This window comes from Amborella trichopoda, chromosome 3 (assembly GCF_054954075.1).
Source record: "Amborella trichopoda isolate Santa Cruz 75 chromosome 3, AtrichopodaSantaCruz75HAP2 v2.0, whole genome shotgun sequence".
NCBI lineage: Eukaryota > Viridiplantae > Streptophyta > Magnoliopsida > Amborellales > Amborellaceae > Amborella > Amborella trichopoda.
This window is the reverse complement of record NC_142338.1, coordinates 6,315,710-6,339,280: the sequence shown is the minus strand read 5'-3', so window position 1 is coordinate 6,339,280 and position 23,571 is coordinate 6,315,710. Positions and strand designations below refer to the sequence as shown.

Sequence of the window (23,571 nt, the reverse complement as noted above, 5' to 3'; positions counted from 1 at the left end):
TTTTCTTTAACACTGTTAAAGAAAATGAAAAAGGTTTCCGTCGACTTTAGGGTCCCATTGAGATAGGTCAATTGATGCTGGTCGGGTCGGGTCGGGTCTTAACGTCATCAGGAATTTGTGGGTTTCATAGTATTTTCTGCTTTACTTATATTAATATGATTATAGCAATAATTGATTACATAGCATCAGGAGGTATGAACAGATGGCGTGTGCTAATTTTATTTGCATCCTCAATAATTTTCTGAAATTTTTCGTTTTCAACATTTTTTTTCTGTTCTTCCCATATTTTTTCTCCTTTTTAATTTTTATTCTTTTTAATTTTTTGACCGGTCTGACCAGAGAATCGGTCCGACCAAACGAGTGCCCTCACTGGTTCACCCTCTCGTCTGGTCCTAAAAACATTGTCTCAAAGGGACATCGTCAGTGAACATGTGAAACATGATCATTCTTAGCAAGTGCATACCTGTAAAAGGAAAAGGAAATTGATACAAGTGTTTTCCGAAAAGAAAGTATGAGATTTCAAGTTGCACAGTACCTGATATCTTCAATTACTAAAATTGATTTCATTAGTGTTTTAAGATAGCAATTTGTAAAAGAACAACTAAACCCCAGCCATAGACAATTGTTTTAAGAAATGTTAATAATCTAAGGGAAAATGGTCAAGGAACACAAATATGCTTTTCATGTACAATACAAAGTGACCTGATACCTCGGAGGACAAGTGTGGTGCAGCATCTGCACAATTGATTAGACATGAATCAAGCACTAGGACATAGCAATAATCTGCTTCCTCACCATTTGTAGTCCTATAAGGACTGATCAAGATACTCTCATAGAGTGCCATCTGCAAAATGAGCACAAAGAATGCTCAATCGATCAACTGAACTGGACTTTCCCCATAACAAAACCCCCAACTTCTTTTGGCACAACACAAAACTCCCAACTTCGTTTGGCACAACACAAAAACCCCAACTTCTAACCTGCATGTCAACAAAGGCCCGCATGGCTTTTTCAAAGAATTTTGGACCGAAACACTCTTAACACGAGAAATTATACTTAAAAAGAGAAACTCTCTCATCTAGCAAGAAATCCCCTCTCTCTCTCTCTCCCCTAAGCCTCCCCTCCCTCTCTCCCTTTCTCATAAGCCTCCTCCTTACACCCCCCTCTCTCTTCGCACCTGAAGGGGTGGCGACCCGGACCGGACCCAAATCCGAACCCAAATAGTGTTCAAGGTCCAAGAATTGTCTCCCGACCCTACCCACTGGGTACAATTTTTGGACCCATACCCAGACTTGGGTCGAGTCTACCAGTCGGGTCCGGGTCCATTGCCACCCCTTCACCCCTCCCTCCATCTCTATAAGCCTCCTCCCCCCAACCACTCTCTCTCCAACCTATCCACTCTCCCTCTCCGTGTCAACTTTGCCCCACCCTCTTTCTCACCTCACATTTCTACGTACTCTCTCTCTCCCTCCATCTTGCAACTTTTACAAAGCTCTATTAACTGATGAAAATTTCGCTAAAAATGTGAAGAAGAAAGTGAAAACAACAATGAAAATTAAGGGCAAGAAGAGCTTTCTCTCTATATATATTATGCCCTAGAAATCCAATTTTTGACCGGCAAAGGTTTATTTTTCTTGCGGAAACTAGTAAGCCAACATTTTTTATTGCTTTGATAAATGCACTTTGATGTTTCCAGTGCTGCTCAAGATATTCAAAGAAAACAAGTACATCATCAATATAGACAATCATAAATTTAGTGTAAGTATTAAAAATTTCATTCATAATGTTTTGAAATTCAGAGGGCGAATTTTTTAATCTAAATGGCATAACATTCCATTCAAATTGTCCAAATGGGACATTAAAAGCAGTTTTGTATTTATCTTCTTCGGAAATTTGAATCTGCCAGTAACCTGATTTGAGATCAAATTTTGAAAATATACATGCATTGACTAGTCTATCCAAGAGATCCCTTTTATTTGGGATTGGATATCTAATCCATCTCAAGACTTTGTTGAGTGGTTTGTAGTTGATTACCAATCTCGGAGTTCCTCTTTCTATCTCAAAAGCCTTTTCTACATAAAAGGCTGAACAGTTTCAAGGTGATGAGTTTTTTATGATAAACTTCTTTTCTAATAATTCTTGTATCTCTTTCTTGCAAATTTCAAGCAACCTATTATTCATTTAAATATGTCTAACTGTAGTAGGAATTTTACTTTCTCTAAAATCTGGGTCATATGGTAATTTTACTATATGTTGCTTCCTATCCCAAAATGCATTGGGGATATCTGCACAAATATCTTTTTCCATATTTATTCTTAAAGATTTGATTTTGCTTTATATTTATGGAAGAGACAGTTTCTCTTCTATATTTTTATACTTTATTTCTTCTTTGAGTTGATATAAAAATTTTTCTTTGGAAGAAATCGTATCTTTAATTTTGTTAATCTCATGGACTCTAGGCTTTCAATAAAGGTAAATTTTACCTTATGCCTTTCAATGCTAGCTTCTATCCATGTGTCATCTATTTTTATTGGATAGAGCATATTCAGAAATGAAGTCCCTAAGATAACAGGTTGGCTTAACCCTTTTACCATTATAAATGGAAAATTGAAACAAGTACCATTGTTGAAAATTGAAACAAGTACCATTGTTGCAAACTGCAGCATTAGTCAGTTTGTAGTTGAAGAGCATTTTACTGTCATTTGCCGTATTCAGGATTTGGGTAGTTTTATGAAAGTATTTAGTTTGTACCAAATCTTTATTGATACAATTCAGGTCTGCCCTCGAGTTTATTAAAGCGGTGGTTTGGAAGGTGTATTCCTTTTGTACCACAATTTTGATATTGGTAAACCATTTTTGAGTTATAATTTTATCTATCAAGTTTATATATTTACAAGTTTGAACTGTCTCTATTATATTCATATCAGTTTTAGGTTTTGGAAGGGTATCTTCAACTTCTAGTGGAAAGTGGATATTATGCTCAGTGATTAAATGATCAAATTCTTCCTCTATATTTTCTTCTTCAATTGTTTCTCTGATTGGGTCCTGAGCTAGTTCTAAAGTTTGAACTCTTGATTTTAAGGTTATCAGTTCATTTCTGACTCCATTAATTTCAAATCTTAGCTCAGATATTGAAGGTTCTTTTTTTTTATGGGTTTTATTTTGTACTCTTTTTAGAATATCTTGAGGGAAAGAGTTCAGAGATTTTTGTGAACAATTTGGATTCAATACTTTATCCCCATCAAAGCCTTTTCTCAAAAGAAAGCATGAGACAATTAAAAGAAGAAAGTTCAAACCTTACCAAAAAAGACAAAAGATAAATTCTCCAAAAAATTTCTAAGAGACAAACCATCCTTCAAATATAAGAGAAAAAGAAAAATCCATGTTTGTTACAACTGTGACAAGGTTGGTCATTATAAAAAGAAATGCAAGGTCCAAAAGAAAATCAATTCTTTAGAATTAGATGACCATATCAAAAAACAAATTTTTAAGATACTCCAAATCGAAACTGAAACTTCAGACTCCTCTGTATCAGAAGAAGAAATGCCTTATATATATATATATATATATATATATATATATATATATATATATATATATATATAGAAAATGCTGAAGTTAGCCCACTAACTCATATCTACATATGAGCCCAACGGCCAAGATTGAATCTAGGCTGATCTGACGGTAACGACCTCATTTCGTATTTGAATTTTATTTTTTTTATTTTCTAAGAATCCAAATCACTTGAAATTTTAGACGTTATTCTTTAAAAATAGGAGAATCTAATAAAAATATCAAAAAATTAATTTACAAGAAATAAAGGGACCAAAATAGCCCTGAAACTGTTTAGGGGTATTTTGGTCAATTTATTTTTTATGAATTCTTTTTTTAATATTTTTATTAGGTGTGTCTTGATGAGAAGAATGAATGCTTAAAATTTAAAGTGATTTGGATTTGTAAAAAAAATATTAAAACTCAAATTCACAAACGCAAGCCACTTTCTTATTGTCAAAATCATTATAGTTCTTCTCTCTTATAATAGGATTCATGAAATTCCCAGGTGTAGAACTCATTAGAAGGTTCATCAACTAATAAATGGTTTTGATGTAAACCAACTGGTTCCCTATTAAACATATGAAACAGTCATGCTTAAGAAATCCAAATGCAAGGAGCTCCATATCAGGAACCACCAAAAAGACATGAGAGAGAGAGAGAGATTATCCATATGAAGACATTAAAGAGAAAGAGGGATTATCCATATAAAGACATTAAAGAGAGAGAGACATAATTTGTTCCACATGGACTACCAGCCAGAACCACTAGAGAGAGAAGGAAAAATCTTCAGCATACAATAAGTACACACATGCAACAAAAAAATCTTCAGCATACAACACATTGCATAGAGAGAGAAGGAATTAAAGCATCTGCAGCTTGCTTTCACTTTCTACGACACAAGATCTGCATAAAGACAGAGACAAATTATCATAACTTGCACGGATCATGAACAAAGATAAGAACTTACACAAATCATGAAAAAGATATTGTTTAATAGAATACCTTCAAGGAATTCATATCTTTTCGATTTATGAACAGCTAATGCTAAGATGACAAAAGCAGATCCTAAGTCAAACTTTAAGTGACTGTCTGATCGGCCCAGATTCAATCTAGGCCATTGAGCTCATATGTAGATACGAGCTAGTGGGCTAACCTCATTATATATATATATATATATATATATATATAAGAAAATTATAGAATGAGATCCTTTATCTTTGGTACAAAGTGGTCTCAATTCATCTTGACCATTGGATATCAAATTGGGTGGCTGCATTTATTCTATTGACCAAGCTCAAACTTTAAAAGAAATTTCCTCGAACTATGTGACACATCCAAGCTTTTAAATTTCACATCGAATAGTTGAAAGTAATTGTGACAATTTGTATTAAAGGTAAATGATCTCATTGTATACAATCTCATATATATATACTACCAAACGTCTATAGGCGAAAATGAGTAGTGATTTCGCTGAAGATACTACAAAATGCCTATAGGCGAAAATGACCAGTGATTTTGCCTACCTTCATCACCATCTAAACTTCATCGCACAGTCACAATTGTCCAGTAGTGTTTCAATTTTCAAAATTTTTTTACTAATCGGAATGATTTGAAATTTGGAATGTGTGTACATCTTAATGAGACCCACCTAATAAAATATGAAAAAAATAATAATTCACAAAATATAAATTGATCAAAATACCTCCAAAAATTACACACGCTCCAAATTTCAAATAAGTTGGATTTGTAGAAAAAAAAATGAAAATTGAAACGCTACCAGATAACTGTGACCGTTTAATTAAGTTTGGAAGGTGATGAGGATAGGCGAAATCACTATTCATTTTCACCTATAGGCGTTGGGAAGAATTTTTCATATATATATATATATATATATATGCATTTTTTATAAACGGACATAATAGTGAAAAACAACTGTAAAAGTTAGGGGAAAGAAGGTGAGTTTTATCTTTTTTGATAGAAGAATATGTATAATTAGAGTTTTCTATACGGAACAGCCACCCCTTTTAAGGGTTTTAGAAAAACAACTAACGATGGAAAAGTTATTAGGGGGGAAGGAAGATTGATCATGGAAACTCGAAGACCAGGCATACTTCGAGGGCTTTAATGACAATAATTCACCAGTTCATCTAGCCTGAGCTCTTCTTTGGATTGTCAAATCCATAACCATGCAGTTGAGAAGCATCAGGTGGGTGCTTGTTTATTGTTAATTCAAACAATTTCTTCTCAAATTGACAATTGTTCTCAGAGAATTCAAGGCCAGTAAACCTTCAAAAAGCCTCTTGTTGGAGAAATTTGAGGAATAGAGGCGCTTTTCAATTAATGTATAGACATCGATGTTAAATTCCACAAAATTTAGGGTCTTTACTCTATAAAGAGCCTTAACAATACTGCCATCTACGCAATTTGAACTAGAAAAGAAGCAGATTCTTCCTTTCCGCTCCAGTTCTTTAGGCTTTAACTGCACTGTCACCTTTAAACCAGTTCTGAAAACTTTTGTAGTGTAGAAAACAACTTGTCTTTCTCTTGTGGTTTTTATCCTTTTTAAGGAAAAAGTTCACTTGAATATTGCAGAGGAAAAGCGATTACTTTGATACTTGATGAATTTTTCCAACGGAAGGCATGTATAGGGTTTCAAATATTGATCACTCCATTGAAAGATATGGCTATGTGGAATTCAAGACTATAAATTCAAAAGTTTTTCTTCTTTTCTTTATTATTGAATCTATATTCCACTTATAAGTGCTATAATATACTCCTATAAACGAAAATTAAAATCCAAAATATAACTTAAGACCTTTCCTTTTATTGCCAAAATTAAAAGGGGAATAAAAACCAAACTTCTACCATAAATTTAAGCACAATTAATGTTCCAAGAAAATCACAATAAATATAGAAATATGATTCTTCATCATCATCATTTTAAGCTACTTCCAGTGAGGTCATTCTGCTCTATTAAAGGCCATATCCTCTATGAGGCCATAAGTCCCCATATCTTTCCGGACTACTTCCAGCTACGTCTTTTTGGGCCTACTCCTTGCCTTTTTCAGTCCTTCCAACCACATCATTTAAGTCTTTTCGGTTGTTTGTTTTTATTTTTCAATCAAATATAGAAATATGATTGAAAAAACAAAAATAAACAACTGAAAAGACTTACTTGATTATGCGTAGAGTTACCCTCAGAAGGCTTAGTACACCCCACACCTAATTTCTTGACTGATGGTGCACTTTAATCCTATATGTCTTAATGGAATTTCAAAGCCTAGAAGCTTCCTTAGGAAATACCACTCAAACTAGGGTTTGTAAGAACCCCTTGGAACAACATTAAGACATGCCTTAAAGGCACCTCCCTCTCAGGCTGTGTGTACCCCTCACTTCTTCATTAAACCCTAGATTAGGATTGGTGTACCACCTGTTCTTATTTTCTTTTATGGTGACGTGCCATTAAGATGGGGAGATATATGAACTAAAGATGAGAGAGAGAGAAATTCGGGGTGTGGAGGAGAGAGAGAATCTAAAACTTGGAGAGAATGAAAAAGGGAAATCACCTCTTTATATAGGTCTCAAGACCCTTGATCAACCGGAATTAAGGAAATCTATAAGACGAGAGAGAATTAAATATGAGCCATCCATCCCATAAATTAACAATCATGGTGTAAGGATACATATTAGGAACTTTATCCTTTAATATTTAACCTATATCCATTTCTAGTCCAATTGGGATTATGCCAATTTAAAAACTTTTTAGAGCTTTCTCATTTATCTCTAAATGAAGGAATCATCAACATCATCATCAAAGCCTTTTCCCAATTATTTGGGGTCGGCTACACAAATCACAGTCCGCAATTCTGCTCTATCAAGGGTCATACTCTTAGTGAGGCCACAAGTCTCCACATCTTTTCTTACTACTTCCAACCATGTCCTTTAACGCCTACCTCTTGCCGTTTTGAGCCTTCCACTTGCTAACTCATAATTCCTATCACATGATGTACTGGGTTTGCTCTGCATATGGACAGCCTACCTAAGTCTACTTTCTCTCATCTTCTCACATATTGAGTTATCTTGAATATGTTTATTTAGAATTCTATCATTTCTTGTCTTGCCACTCATCCATCTCAACTACATTCATCCTATGGGTATATTGTTTCTTGACTGCCCAACATTCTGCTCCATAAAGCAAAGCCGGTCTTATAGTTGTCCTATAGAACTTCCCATTCAGTTTCATTAGTATGCGGCGATCACATAAAACAAGTTGGTCTCACAATTGTAGGAAGTCAAAGATAAATATTTTGGTCAAACCAACTCCTACAAAAAATAGCCCTAATCGTTTGTTCTTTTAAAAGACTTTCTTTAACCAACTTAAAACATCTTTTAATTAAAATTTAATCTAATCAAGAAAGAAAGAAGAGGGGTGTGCCACCCCTATGGTGGATGACTTGTGGACCCACCTCATGGGCCCCACGCTCCAACCATGGGGTGTGACACACATGTGAGGTTGGATCCAAGGACCCACTCATAACCAATATTTTGAAAGTACCCTTGTTGAGAAAATTACAGCAGAAACTAATTTTAAAAATATTGAAAAAAAATTCTAAAATTCATATAGATCTCTCTTTTTTTTTGGTACAGTTAACACTAAATTCACATAGATCTTTCTAATAGTGAAGATAAAATATCTAGAAGCAAATTGGTACCAATGGATCAAAATAAATGACTATAAGGGCACTCCACCAGACACAGTGACCATGATCTTTAATTGTCTTCTCAAACTGACCTAATAAAACCAATGACCCATAGTCTCATGCAAGGGCTCATGATTGGCTTGTCAAAGTCGATCAATAAATAGTATAATTAAAACCCTAGAATGTAGATTACAATTCACTCCTTTAAGAGAAAGCCAAGCACATGTCACTATGATGTAAGGGGGACTCTCTCTATGTTCATGTACATGTACCTCATTTCATAGTTAACTTCTCAATGATGTGGTTGTTATATGTACATGTTATGCAGAAGTTTGTTAAGGATTTGGCCCTCGCTCTCACAAACCTACATCCACATATAGGAGACCACACAGTTCTCCTGACCTACAAACTATCCCTGTATATCTTTCTGACCTCAATACAGGATGACCCTCGGCAAACCTTTTTTGCTAATACCGAATGCCTAGGGATAAGGGTTTTGGACATAATCAAGGCCAGAGACCACCTAACACTAGGTCAGTCAAAGTGTTAAATATTACACACTCCCACTAAAATGCATAATCCACTATAAATACTTTTTTTACATGCTCTCACAGCCTTTAAAGACCACAAACCCTAACATCTATTTGAGTTTCAAGGACTTTTCGCTAAGAGATGAGAACTGGAGAAGCCTCTGGTGGGACAAGCCAAAAGAGGCTTTATGAGCTCTCTTTCCATAATCAAAAGACTTTGCACTTACAGTGAGGACTCTTTTTTAAAAAAAAAATGTTAATGAGAACTTTTGTCGTCCTCTTCTTCTAAGTTGTAATAAAAAATTATAGGTGAGTTCTGAGAAGGATTTCCCATTTTTCCATTTGCGAAGGATGAATCTTCATGATCTAAAACTCTTCAACTCCATTGTCTCTCTCTAAACTGCAACCTTTACTTTCTACAACATTTCTCACCATTTTCAAAAGAATGATGGACAGGGAGAGAGGCTAGAGCAAAGAGAGACAAAAGAAAACGGGAGAGGAAAGTGATTGATTATGTTTTTGTTTTAAAAAAAATCCAATATAGCATATAGGGATATTTTAATCCAAAATTATTTGAAAAGGTCATGTAGGGGTTTGTCAACAAAAAATTCAGAGGTTGATGGTTTTGTGTTTGTGCGAAATGGGTTGGGGTTTTCTCATAGAAGGAAATTTCCCCTTAGAATACCTTACATACCTGAGCACCATACAACAGGGTTAACCATAACGTTTCATTCCTCAAATTATAGTTTCTGTTAACACATTCATATTTGAAATGACGGCCCTGCACCATAGCAAATGAAATAGATTAACAACATGAAAAATGTTGAATGAAAATTGGGGATAGAAACTGAACCAACCTCCAGGAGATGACTATGAAACTCTGCAGGCAAATCATAAATGCATATAAGTGGCCTTTTCTTTGTCACCACAGCCGTAAAGTTCATATAGTCACCATTTACTTGCTTCATAACTGTGTTTGGTCGAAGCCCCTTGGGCCATTCTTGTGTAGATGGTTGAATTGATGGTATACTGCAATCTATTCCATACCAGCTACTGTGGCACTAAATATGGCACCATGAAGCCTCGGTAACCTTGCATCAAGAATGAAACATACAAGATGAACTTCACTCAGTTTACTTGGTAAATATCCCAAAACCATAGATAATGCTAAACAGACACAAATGGGAAATATCAAGGGAAAATTTTGTATAGAACCCTAATTTCTCATATTATTTCATGGTAGACCCTCTTTTCATTTTTCTATCAAGCAGCATAAGGAAATTCTTAAAGATTTCACCGTACCCCCTCATCTCTTATCTCCATCTTTTATTGACTTTTGACCATAAAAATTAACCCCAATAAATATTTTTATACCATTTCATCCCAAAAACTTTTTTAACCCTCTTTTTTCCTTTCCACCAATTAAAAAAGTTTTTGAGTTGAAATGGTATAAAAAGATTTGTTGAGGCTCATTTTTACGATCAAAAGCCAATAAAAGAGGGAGATAAGAGATAAGGGGGTATAGTGAAATCTTTAGGGGTTTTCTTATGTCGCTTGAAAGAAAAACGGAAGGAGGGTCTACAATGAAATAATACGAAGAATTAGGGTTCTATAAGAAATTTTCACAAAAATCAATTCAACGATCACTTAGACATTATAATAGCATGAGAAAGTTCTAAACCTTCATAGATAATGGTGATGCATTTTGATCAAGACAATAAATTAGGTGCTACTTTCCTATCATTAGACTCTTGAAACAAATTCAAACACATCATATGTCCAGCATTTTGGAAGAACAAAAGGTACTATGACTTACTCGACAGAATCCACCGTGACAGTGTCCATGTCCAGACCATTGGTTAACACAAGTGGACAACGAAGGGATTTCGCACAAACGCCCCCACAGACCATCATACCCGCACTCACATTGATCTCTAACTCTGGCCTTGTTCCCATATGCATCTTCTGGATCCACATTGCACCAGCCAGCTATGCTACTATTAGTTGTAAAAATGTTTTCCCGGTCAACTGTCCTTGTCATAGTTGGGCCACTAGGTGTCATATATATTCTGCAGTGTACACAATATAAAAAAGCTATCCACATACTTCAAAGACTTGTGGTATCCTTTCAAATTAAATATTTTATGAGATATCTTGTATGTGAAATGTATTTTTTGTTAAGAATAGTCAGCTTACGTCTGTTGAAAGCCATATGCATCTACCACTAGACGGTTTGGATATTTAGTTCCTTCTCCGCAGAAGCACTTTGCTCTTGTTGTATCACAATATGCAGTACAAATTGAAAAACTCCATTTTCCATCTGGATCCTCCAAAGAACTTGGGAAATTGCACTCAAAAGTGTACTCTCTCAGAGCAGTCTACCCTATTATCATGCCAATTGATTCTAAATTAGTCAAATTCCGAATTTCATAATTCATACATACATTGAATAGAAAATAGCATATCACAGTAAATCAAAATATCAGATAGAAGTCATGCAGCGGGTGAATGATTTAAGTGGTTCATCAAAGTGGCCATGGAAAGTATATTTAGGGGGGAAAATGATAATCATTTATTTTTGTTGCAAAATTTATTTTAAACTACTCAAGCCTGATATTCTATGGTCCATCTTTTCCTGAACAACAATTCCCATCTACAGTCATTCCATCTTAGCTCTTCATTCAAATCCTCAGGTTATGAGGAAAATATGAAAGAAAAAAGTAGCCAGATCCTCAAAAGTTTGCATTATTAGGATTCTTTTGCAAAAAGTGGAAGAGGTTATATGGCTATTCCAATTTATAGTGCATAGAAATAGCCAGATCATTTGGCTAGAAGGATGGTAGGTATGGATTTTTCATCAGGAATTTGTGGGGAATCATGAGCCAATGGACATCCAAATTGGAGTGAAGTCCCCATGACTTTGAGATGTCTTCAAGGAATGACAAATGACATTTTAGTTGAGGGTTAGGCGAAGTATAGAATGAGGCAAGCCTTAGGCTCATGGGGAGGACATAATTCAGGAGCTACAAGACCTTTGGCATCTAGAGCAAATGGCAAAGCACTGCGAACCTCCTAGAAGAGAAGGTCAATAAGGCAGGTCTCAAGAAAGAAGTACAAATGTGAGCCTTACAGGCATAAAAATTTTTAGCTGGTTATGGAATTCTAGAATTAATTGGTTAGAAGGAATGGGGGAGGGGGAGGGGGAGGGGGAGGGGGGTGGGATGGAGGTTCAAAATATGAAGTTTTTTATAGGAAGACATAATTTAATTAAGAGCATTATAAATTGCCTCAAGTTCGAGGACAGAGGAAACAACTGCAAGTTACATTGTCCCATGTGCACCCAATATCCCATAACATGTTCGTCCCTTATGAAAGCTTCACAGTTCAGTACTGGTTGTTTCTATCTATGTCCACCAAAACACATGATCTCCACCCTTCAAGGATGCCTATGCATATCCATTAGTATTATGTTGTGTTTCGACTTACCACTTCTTTTTTTCTGTTTCACATCCACATGGTAAAGGAAAATATTTGTTGTCATTGGTTATATAAAATTAAATTAGTTCGGAAAAGGCTTTGATGATGATGATGACTAGACGGAAGATTTGAATGGCACAAGGCTCAGTTTGTCTTTTTTTTCAATTAAAATTAACTTTGGCTCACGTGATTGTTATAGTCACTATGGCACACATCAACTGCTGATCGTCCCTCCACCAAGAGCCAAAGTAGCTACGTCAGGCATAGTTTCATTTCTTAGAACAATACGAAGCACTGACTTTTAAGCGAGTGTTCTAGGGGGAAGAAGATCCTGACCATGTTTGAAACTGCTGTTGAGATCACACGCTATCTTCTACAAGATCTTGACTTCTCAGTTTGAAACTTTTGTCCCTTAAGCTGGCAATAGAAACGTGTAATGTCTGTGATAGATGATCTGGTGAGCCAAGCAAGAACAAATAGATGTGGATAATTCCCTTCATATGTGAAAAGCACATTTCAAGACTATGCAAACCGGGGTGCCTCAGTTTCACATATTTTGGATATTTTAAACATTGACTTCGAGAGTGACTAATATCTTCCAAACTCTGTGTGTGTCAACCTGCATATCAGCCTATAGAGGCTGGTGTAAGAGATAAGTAGTAATGTAAACATCTACAACAGGGGTATTGTTGTAACTGTTTTCCATATGCATATTTTCTTCTTCTTTTTTGGTACATAGTACTAACATCTGTCATTGTTCTGACATTGATGTAAGTGTCTCATTATATGCTCAAGTGAACTTCACAGAAACCAACATTATGGCAAACACTTGAAATCTGGGTAAATTTTGTTAGCACTTTCTGATATCAGAAGGTATAAACACCTACAATTACAGAGAGCATACTGACCAGCATACCCGTGAAAGCACCTACAATGTCCCAAATTCTGATTACAAATTCCTTGACCATTACAATCATTCTTGCAGCACTTCCCCGCTATTGTCTGCCAACATAATTAATAGTTTCATGATCAAGGGAATTGCCAAAAGTGAGAAAAATAACTTATGGAGAAAGAAACAAATGCCAAAAAGAAGAAACCCCTCTCAATGCATCACCATAAGTGGCATTATTGTTGGGATTGAATAGGTAGTACATACCACTGAATGCAACATTGTACACCACAGTTAACTTGGTTAGCTAAAGACTTAGATTAGACAATCATAATACAAAACATTATTGGTCTAACATTGTACAATTAGTGAATACCCAACTGCAGTAACAATAAAACCCAACAGCTGGGTCTTCCATATGTCATTGTTAGCTGCTTAGTCCAGTATCAACTCAATCAGATGCTTCAATTATCAGAAATTTAAAAACAACCTGAAAATTCAACATCTGATTCACCAAAAATCAGAAAACAGATGAAGTGAGCATTGATATCTGATTCGTTTTATATCAGAAAAAAGATGAAGAGAACATTGATATGCTAATTCATATGTATCTGATATGTTAGTTCATATGAAGGGAACATTCATATATTATCGTGCTATGTAATTTATTGCACATGTTTGATTGTCTTTTATACCCAAAAAAAAAAAGTAATTTATTGCACATGTTTGATTGTCTTTTATACCCAAAAAAAAAAAAAAAGTACAAGCAATGTCATCACACCACACCCTGTCTCTATCTCTAATTTTGCTCTGACCATGTCATCACACCACACCTTGTCTTTTCTCTCTAATTTCACTCTGGCCATGGCCATAAAGAAGGCAAGCCTAGTGAGGATTGGCTCAGATATGCCGAGGATCTAGCCCCCATAGCTATAAAGAAGGCAAGCATGGTAAAAGATTTGTTCGGTAAATGGAAACTGATATCATCGAAATAGGAGTTGGTACCTCAATGTTTGTCTTCTCTCTCTAGCCCACCCTATTTCTCCAAAAACTCTCTCTGCAAAGAATAGTTGTAGTTGCAGGCAGCTCTGCAACTTTGCAGGAAGCCATTGATTTGGCAAACTCGTGTTTTGAAGAGAAATACACAGGCAAGCTTCAGATGCAGAACAATCTTGACTCTCTCTATATGAAACTGCACTTGAAGCTCCATGAGTGTGGCCTCCTTGTTATGATTGGGGTTTTGGGTGAAGCCACTATCCCATTAACTGTTACAAGATCAGGAGGAGGGTGAACCATTTTGTGATTCTCTGATGGAACAACATTAGTGTGAGGGTTTACAAGCATAGAGGACAAATGGATTGGGCTAGAGAGAAAATACAAGTTGTAGGGAGAGAGAATGATTGAGATTTGGGTGTACTATGTTTATCTGAAAATATTGTTGAAACCTAGAGATAATGGTGGCCACTTCTTCTTCATGATGACGAAGATGTAATGAGGAAGAAGATGACTAGAGAGAAAGTGGGGAGTGTAAGAAGAAGCCATGGAAGTCTCAACTTGGAGGTTTAAAAAGACGCACCAGATAGTGGGGGGGGGGGGGGGGGGGGGGGGGGGGAGGGGAGAGAGAGAGAGAGAGAGAGAGAGAGAGAGGGAGAGAAAGATGGGACACTGGTGAATGAAGAAATGTTAAGGGGAATCAAGGATACATGAAGACCAAAAGGGAAAGATAGGAAAGAGAGAGAGAGAGAGAGAGAGAGAGAGAGAAAGAGAGAGATAGTTGGGGAGGAGGTTGGGTGCTGAAGAGAAAGAAAGGAGGGAGGGCAAAAAATTTTGACAGTAGAAATAGAATGCCCCGTGATAAGTTTTAGCATCTTCAAAAATTCAAGCCAGAGTTGAATTTTTGGGGATTCAAATATGAGGCAGTTTTTTGAATTTGAAAATATTTGATTTGACCCTATCAAACAAGCTCCAAAATTTCTCTAATTAGAATTATATTAGATATCATAATATTCTAAAATATCAGGATATTAGAGTGCTATCAAACATACCCTAAAAGAAAACAAACTCAATATCGAAAAAAAAACCTCAACTATCTAATCGGTCATCAATTTGAATATTTAAACAACTAATTTGACCAAAACTGAATTAATCCCACGCATAAGAAGGAAAAAAAAAAAAAAAAGAGGGATGTCATCTTGACAGTCCATGTCACTACCTCATTAACATAAACTGCAATTGCCCTTGAATGACAGCCCGAAAGCCACTCTCCAACGTCACTCTTCCATGGTGTAACTTTGTAGCTCAACCCCATGGGAGTCTGGCACAAAACTAAAATCAGGAACTCCAGAATTTCCTTCCGCTTCATCATGTGTACCACTCGGTGAAGCATGTGTACCATTAATTGAAAGGCAAGGCTTACACTCCTGATGCCCATGAAAGTAATCCAAAGTGGAAGGAACCAGAGGGAACCAGAACATATGGGTGACTGGAATCCGAACCAATAGGGATAAAAGTGCTGCCTCAGGGGATCGTGAGCATTTCCATTTCTGCAAAGGCAATATACTTGCACAAAACCCACCTCTGAAAAATCTCTAAGAGCCGTGGAAACATATGAAATTCAGAGGTACCAAAATGTTGGGTACTCCATAGTTATAGATGGTGTAGATTGGAGCTGGATAGCAATATAGCTGGATTAAATTACAACTGGTTTTAGCATAAATATTGCTAACCAAATGATGATAAAGCCGATGGTGAAAATTGTGGGCCTCTTTCTGCAAATTTCTCCCATCTTTATGATAAACTTTCATCCCCTTTGCTCCATAACTTTCACCTTCAATCTAATCGGCTACACTATTATTGCTCCATAACTTCCACCTTCAATATAATAGGTTACACTATTAAATTATTAACCGTGAAAAACTGTCGTTAACTTATGTAACTCCCATAATTGAGGCAATAAATTACAGAATTGATGTACAAGAACAAGCACTCCTAGATCAATGGTTATGATCTATGGCAAAAGAAAATTTCCAGACATGTTAATAAGAAATTACAGAAAAGGGAACACATTGAACTCACATGTGTATTTTCTGATGCCCTCATATGTGTGTGAGTTTATATTGATATCTGATATCAAGGTACCTGATGCTATAATTAGCAGGAAACCCAAAAGCAAAAATAAAAATAAATTGAAGAAATGACACATTTTATTGCGGAAAATGAAAAGAGACACAGGAAACAAATAAAAGCTAACAATAATTTAAAGAACACAAACAAAAGAAAACCACAATTTTGCCAAAATTAAATAGCTACCATACAATAAGCAACGGAAGTTTAGAGAGAGAAAGAGCGCTGAGAATGGGTCGGATCGGGTCCGGATCCACCAGGATCCAGATTCGGATCTCAAAAGTATACATGGAATACAATCCCTAAAGGAGAGAATGTTTAAGCTGTAAAGAAAAATACTTCTTAGTCCACATTTATACTGTACGGCTATTCTAGTGATACAATGCCTACATGGTGTAAAGAAAAATAATGTCCCAATCCACATAGAAGAGTACAATGCCTAAAGAGGGAGAGAATGTTTAAGCTGTAATGAAAAATAATGCCCCAATCCACATTTATACTATAACAATGCCTACAATGGTGTAAAGAGGGAGAGAATGCAGAACACCATTCAAGACCTAGACCGAACAGAGGAATCCAGACCTCTGTCAGCCACAGAATCCAACCTCCGGACCCAAACCAAGATGGATTACTTCTCCATTCTCAAAAAGGAAGAACTATATTGGTTTCAGAGGTCCAGAGTAAATTAGTTAAAAGCAGGGGACCAGATAGCCAATTGTCGAAGAAGAGACAATACTATCTCCACAATCAAAGTTGGTAACCGTATCCTAGATCAGCCTGCGGACGGCCATCCTCGGTTTCTTTCAGAATCTCTACTCTACCCCAATGGGCTCCAGACCAAGGATAACCAATTTAGATTTCTCAACTCTTCCGAGCCATTGGTCACTTTCGTTAGAGCGGCCTTTCTCTGATTTTGAAATTGCTAAGGCTGTCGACGACCTAGCCAAAGACAAAGCCCACGGCTCTGACGGTTTCCCCATTGCCGTTTTCAAGATCTTCTGGGAAACCTTCCAAGCAAATTTGCAAAGTTTCTTCGATGAATTCTTCCAATGGGGAATTCTTCCCAAAGCCATCAACGCAACCTTCATTGCTCTAGTTCCTAAGATAGAAGGGGCAGAGAAACTCAAGGATTTTCGTCCAATCAGCCTTGTTAACTCATCCTACAAAATTCTCGCCAAGGTCCAGGCATCTAGGCTGAAACAAGTCCTCCCCCTTATCATATTGCCATCTCAGTCAGCATTCATCAAAGATAGGCAAATCCGAGATGGGGTTTTAGTGGCACATGAATGCCTTCACTACAGGCACATGTCCAAGAAACCCGGCCTCATCTTCAAGATAGACTGGGAAAATGCGTATGAACATGTCAACTGGGCAATACTAGACAAAACAATGTCTAGAATAGGGTTCCGGGACCTTTGGAGAAGGTGGATGAGAGGCTACTACTCTCATCCTCATTTCTTAGTCCTAATCAATGGGACTCCAAAAGGTTTTTCCCATCCTCTAGGGGACTTCGCCAAGGGGATCCCCTTTCCTCTTTGCCATCGCAGCCGAATTATTTAGTCGCTCTATCACTCGTATGTACCAGGAAGGCCTTCTCACCAACTTCAAATGCAGTTCTCAAGGCCCAATTGTGTCTCATCTACAATACGCAGATGACACGTTGGTGTTCCTTGATGCCACATAAGAAGAAATAGATAATCTAAGGGTTTTTCTAAAATGCTTCGAATTAGCAAGTAGCTTCAAAGTCAACATGGACAAATCAAAGATGATGGAAGTAGCCCTCAAAAAAGTCGAAAGCAGAGCACTAATTCCAAATTGGGAATGCAAAGTGGAGGACTTTCCCACTACCTACCTTGGTCTACCCTTGGGATTGGGAAAACCAAAAAACAGACAATAGTCTCATGTGATTGACAAAGTAGATATGCGCTTGGCAGGATGGAAAAGGAGATATCTCTCTCTAGCAGGTCGCATCACGCTGGTAAAAGCAACCCTGGCTAACTCCCCGGTCTACCTTATATCCCTTTACCACATGCCAGCCTCGGTGGCAAACCGCCTCAACCAACTGATGAGGACCTCTAGTCTGGTCAGGTCAGGCTGAGAAAACCGAATGTCACCTCATCTCATGGGACAAGGTCTGCCTCCCCAAACTTCAAGGAGGGTTGGGGATCAAGATCCTCAGAAAACAAAACCTGGCTCTACTAGGGAAGAGGTTAGCCACTCAGACTAACTCCCTTTGGGCTCAGGTCCTCTGCAGCAAATATAGGATTTCGAAAGATGCTTGGGTACCTGAGGGGAGATCCCTGAATAGGGCCTCAGGTGCGTGAAAGTCCTTCAAGTCTTCAGAAGAAAACTCACAAAGGAGGAAATTGCCCATTTCCTATCTCTCTCGGCAGCTTTGCATTCCAACTTCATTCCCCTGGAGGGACTCTCTTGTTTGGACTCTCTCTCCTTTTGGCAGCTTTTCGGTGGCCTCATTTTACAAAAAACTAATCCAGCCTCCCACTTTTCCACTCAACCCCATCTCTGTCCTTTCCAAGGTCTGAACCACTATCGCCCCTCCTAAAGTGCAAACCTTCAACTGGATAGCTTGGCCCCAAAGGGCTCTCACAGTTGACCAGCTTCAAAAGAAAGGGATCCCAATCCCTAACAGGTGCGTGTTGTGTCAATGTGAGGAGGAATTGAACCCATACCTTTTCATCCATTGTAGCATAGCACACAACCTGTGACGCCTCTTAATCCAGTTGTTTGGATTCCAATGGGTCACCCCACCTTTGATCACGATTCTAATCTCCTTGTATCTCGCCTCTCATTGGCCGAAGCGTGGAAGAACCTTATGGAAGGCCGTTATTGCAGCAACTATCTAGGTCATTTGGTTAGAAAGGAATGTCAGGATCTTTCAAGGCCACAAAAATGAAGTTCCAGCACTTTTCCACAAGATTACTTCTCTAGTAATTTTTTGGGCCTCCAACCATAGGGCCTTCTCTGGTATACCGGCAAACACCTTTCTCAGCCAATGGGAAAACATCCTCAACCTCCAACCACGTAAGATTCAAAGACCCAACAACTGGTTGGCCCCTCCAAAAAGCACCATCAAACTTAACTTCGATGGTTGCTCTCTGGGGAACCCTAGCACAGCTGGAGTAAATGGAATCTTTCGCGACTACCAACGCAACATCCTGCTCACCTACTCTGAGCACTTAGGCCATGAAGACTCTCAGTTCGCTGAAGCCATGGCTCTGCTCTTGGGTATTAAAAGCTTCAACCAGGCTAGGGGATCACACCAGTGTGTAGTAGGAGACGCTCAAAATATCATTTCCTGGGCAGCCGGGACATTACCACCTCCATGGGTACCTATCTTCAATTTTTTATGAGATTATTTACACTTGCAAGGATAAGGTCGTCTCATGAAAGCATATCTAGAGGACGTCCAACGAGTTCGCCGACCTTCTGGCGAAAGACAGAGCTAAGGCTCTAGCAAAAGATCTCACCTAGATGAGAATTTTTTGGGTTGCAGTTGTTCAATAGCAGTCGCCGGTCCATATCCTTTTTGCTCTGGACCACAATGGGCGCACCCTTGTTTACTCACTCTTGTTGTTGTTCTATAGTAGCCGCTGGTCCATCTCCTTTTTTGCTCTGGACCAATGTGGGCACACCCTTGTTTACTCATGGTTCAGTAAATTTCTTGTAATCGGGCAAGTCTATAAGCCCCAATATTTTGTAAAAGGTCTTTTGACCTTATTTTTATCAAGAGACCCAACTTGTGGGTACTCTCGAATCCCTCTTCTGTTTCATATTACTCTCATAGCAATATAAAAGTAAACTTTACTTAAAAAAAAGAAGAGGGAGAGAATGTTTAAGCTAATTGTACTTTATAGTTCATGTAAAGAAAAATAATGTCCAATCCATACCCTTTCTTAATAGTTATCAAAAAAAAAACCCATACCCTTTCTTAATGGAGTTAATGGACTTTAATATTGTTATTTATAAACACCAATACTCTTAAATATAAGCAAAATGAATTTACAAAAACAAATCACTTATTCTCAAGCTTCATAGGTAATTTTGTTTTATTGAAGTAATAAATTAAGGTGAAAAAAATCAAAATTTGAATCATGTGACCATCTCAATGTAACATTACATACTCTTTAGGTTTTATCGAACACAGAGAGCAGGTTAATTCAAAAACAACAAAAAATCTGCCGGAAGCTTGAGCTATGCTATTGCTGCACTCGCTGCCCTCTGGTTGCCAAAAACCTGTACAAATCAATCGTCCCCTTGGTTGGGTAAAAGTTCATCTCAAACATTTTCTCCATAAAAAACTTTGCGTCTCTCAACCTCCCCACTTTGCAGAGACCATGAACCACAATGTCATAAGTCCATGGATTAGGCTCACACCCTTTTTTGCCATTTCTACACATTATGCTGAATAAAGTACAGGCAGCTTCCACTCTCCCTGCCTTACAAAGACTTCTCAGCACCACATTATATGTCACAATGTTAGCATGTATTCGCCTTTCAATCAACTCTTCAAAGTTTTGAAGATGATCTTCCAGGCTCTGTATGTTAGGAAATGCCCCAACTAGCCGACCCAACACTGAATTGCCTGATTGAGAACCATCAACTCCTGAACGAAGCCATGCCTTGATTAACTCTTGGGATTTCAAAATGTGGCATAAAAGTATGTTGTACATGTAGATAGAAACATGACGACCCGTCTCCTCAAAGTCCTTAACAACCTTTATCACCATTTCATAATTCTCCGAGCAACATAGCATATGTACAAGCTCCTCATAGCAAGTGAGGCTTGGAATCAAGCCCCTTTCCCTGGCATCCCTCCATAGTGCCAGTGCAAGCTCAGTTTTGTCCGCCCGACAGAGCCCTACAATAATGACATTGTAGAGCTTGGTGCTAGGTTCCAGACACTCACACAACTCCCTAAAGGAATTCAAGGCAGTCACAATACGTTTGCTCTTTAAATAACTATGAAGCATGAGAATGTTGGTATGAATATTGGGTCTCAAACCGTCTTCTACCATCTTTTCAAACACTTTCCTTGCCAATTCCGGCTGTCCTGCATGGCCCGCCGCATCTATAAAGTGGTTGTAAATTTCATTTTCAACCTCACTGTCCGACAAATTGCCATTGACATGCATTTCTAGCAAATTAAGAACCTGCTCTATATGACCCATATCACAAAGGCAACTGATGACCACTCTATAAAGACTACGAGAAGGCGAGTGACCATTTTCTCTCATCTCAAGTAGCAACCTAGATGCTATATCTCCTCTCTTTTTCTCACAGAACCCATATATCAAATCAAAGTAAGTCGATCTCCTTAGAAACATATCAGGCTTGTTCAATTTAGCAGGAAGCAAGTACCCCTCGTCTACTCTACCAGCCTTGCAAAGAGCAGAGATGTATCTAACACAAATAGCATTACTAGGTAAGAAGTTCCTTTCGATTGCTGCATCAACCAACTTGCCCATCTTGTCCAAATCCCCACTCCTATACAAAGCATCTGCAAGAATAAAGAATGTCTTCTTTCCAGGAAAGTAATTACCCTGCAACCCATCCTCCAAAACCCTAAATGCCTCATCGACTCTCCAATCTCTACAAAGAGCGTTTATAAGAGAGTTATAGGCCAAGTAACTTGGGCAAAACCCCATCTCTAACCTGTCATTGTATAATTCGATTGCCACATCTACCATACCAGCCTTACAAAAGAAACAAACAGTTGCATTCATGGTATTCCTGTCAGCAAAGATACCCCTAAGCCGCATCTCTACAAGCAAATCGTATATTTCTTCGAGCCTATCCTTTCTCAATAGACCAGTGATCAACACAGTATAACAACGTAGCCAAGGGGAGAAAAACCCAACATTTTTTTCATCATGAAATAATTCCATTGCACTATCTATGCTACCAGTCTCTACAAGATGGGTAATCCAAGTATTATAAGCATTGGACATGGAAATCTTACCAGAATCTCTGAATTCCTCCATTAATCCTTCAACTTCAACAAATCTCCTCTGCCTGCAGAGTGCATCAACAGTAATTGTAAGCATATATTCATTTACATCATTTCCATTCCTCAACAGCTCAAGAAGAAGATTCATGGCCTCGTCCAAGCGATTCTGCTTACAAAGACTCTTCATACTTATGCAAAAAGTGATACCATTTCTAAAGCCCCTCATCTCAATCTGTTTTGCTATTATATCCTCTGCATCAAAACAGTTATCTTCAACCAATCCATTCAACAAAACATTGTATGCAAACCCATCTAAATCCAGCCCCTGAAACCTCATCTTTCCAAAAATCTGCAACGCTATCTCAGGCTTTCCAGCTACTGCATAGCCAATCACTAGAGTGTCATGAAGCCTAAATGTGTAAACACTCCTCTGCTTTGTGAAAGTTTCTAACCAATCAAGCATCACAGTCATCAACTTAGCCCTGGAAAGCATCTTAAATATTGCATGGAAGGCTGCTCCGGTATGGCGATACCCTGCTTGCCTACCTGCCCAATCGAAGAACTTCAAAGAAGGAAGCACATCTTTCTGCAACTTTAAAACCCTAACTACACATTCATCAGTCAATCGAACATGGAGGTCAGAGAGAGCAGCCTCTGTCTCAGAGCCACAGTCACCTCTTGATAAGACCTCGCAAATTCTCTGAACATCATGGTTTAAGGTTAAAGTTAGCGTTTCATGGGTGAGACTGGGAGGGTACCTACGTCTCCTCTCCAAGAACCAGTCTTTAAAGGAGGAAGCCACGTCCTTCACATTGACTAGAGATAGGGCTTGGCCATGAGGGGACCTCAAGGGCGACGGAGGGGAGAGGGAGAGGGCTCTGAAAATGGATGGTGGGGTCCTGGTCTTTAAGAGGAGGCCACGCCTTGTGTAAGCTGAGAACATGGCTATGGAGTAGAGAGATTGAGCGGATCATATTGTTTCTAGGGTTTTAGAGAGAGAATGATGGTTTCTTTCCACTTGGTCCAGTGAAGCGAAGATGGATGGGGCTTTAGGATTTAGAAAGAGAAGTTCATGAAACCCTAGAAGATGACGACCGCGATGGCTACAGTTGTGTTCTGGTTCTTTCTCAGGTTGGGGTGCCATGTTTCTTCTTCCTTAACCCGCACCAAATGACGTACACTCATTTCTAAGGGGTTTTGTGCTTTCATTTGAAGGGGTTTTTGTTAGATTTTGAACTCACCATTTTTTTTGAACTGAAAAAGTTTATACGAGGTTATTTGGATCTTGGAAAACTCTTATCATTCTTGATGTCCGGGTGTATGAATATG

The 23,571-nt window shown here is 38.0% G+C and overlaps 1 protein-coding gene across 11 annotated transcripts; it reads right to left on the bottom strand.

Moving 5' to 3' along the window:
* Positions 1-4,234: 4,234 nt before the first annotated feature.
* Positions 4,235-23,479, bottom strand: LOC18439979 (Pentatricopeptide repeat (PPR) superfamily protein). Of its 11 annotated transcripts, XM_020670664.2 has the most exons (10): positions 20,417-23,479; positions 16,227-16,295; positions 15,364-16,022; positions 13,171-13,264; positions 12,599-12,716; positions 10,982-11,168; positions 10,602-10,854; positions 9,643-9,876; positions 9,480-9,566; positions 4,235-4,458 (listed from the first exon to the last, which is right to left on the bottom strand). In XM_020670664.2, the coding sequence occupies exon 1, from the start codon at positions 23,183-23,185 to the stop codon at positions 20,492-20,494; it is 2,694 nt and encodes an 897-aa protein (XP_020526323.1). In that variant the 5' UTR covers positions 23,186-23,479; the 3' UTR covers positions 4,235-4,458; positions 9,480-9,566; positions 9,643-9,876; positions 10,602-10,854; positions 10,982-11,168; positions 12,599-12,716; positions 13,171-13,264; positions 15,364-16,022; positions 16,227-16,295; positions 20,417-20,491. The 11 variants fall into 11 exon arrangements, with proteins under 11 accessions (XP_020526323.1, XP_088719225.1, XP_088719229.1 ...); XM_088863099.1 differs by lacking the exon at positions 16,227-16,295; XM_088863103.1 differs by lacking the exon at positions 16,227-16,295 and having other exon boundaries at positions 22,255-23,479.
* Positions 23,480-23,571: the final 92 nt, after the last annotated feature.

Excerpts from the sequence above, each read along its gene's own strand:
- LOC18439979 (XM_020670664.2), bottom strand. The coding sequence starts at position 23,185 with ATGTTCTCAGCTTACACAAGGCGTGGCCTCCTCTTAAAGACCAGGACC.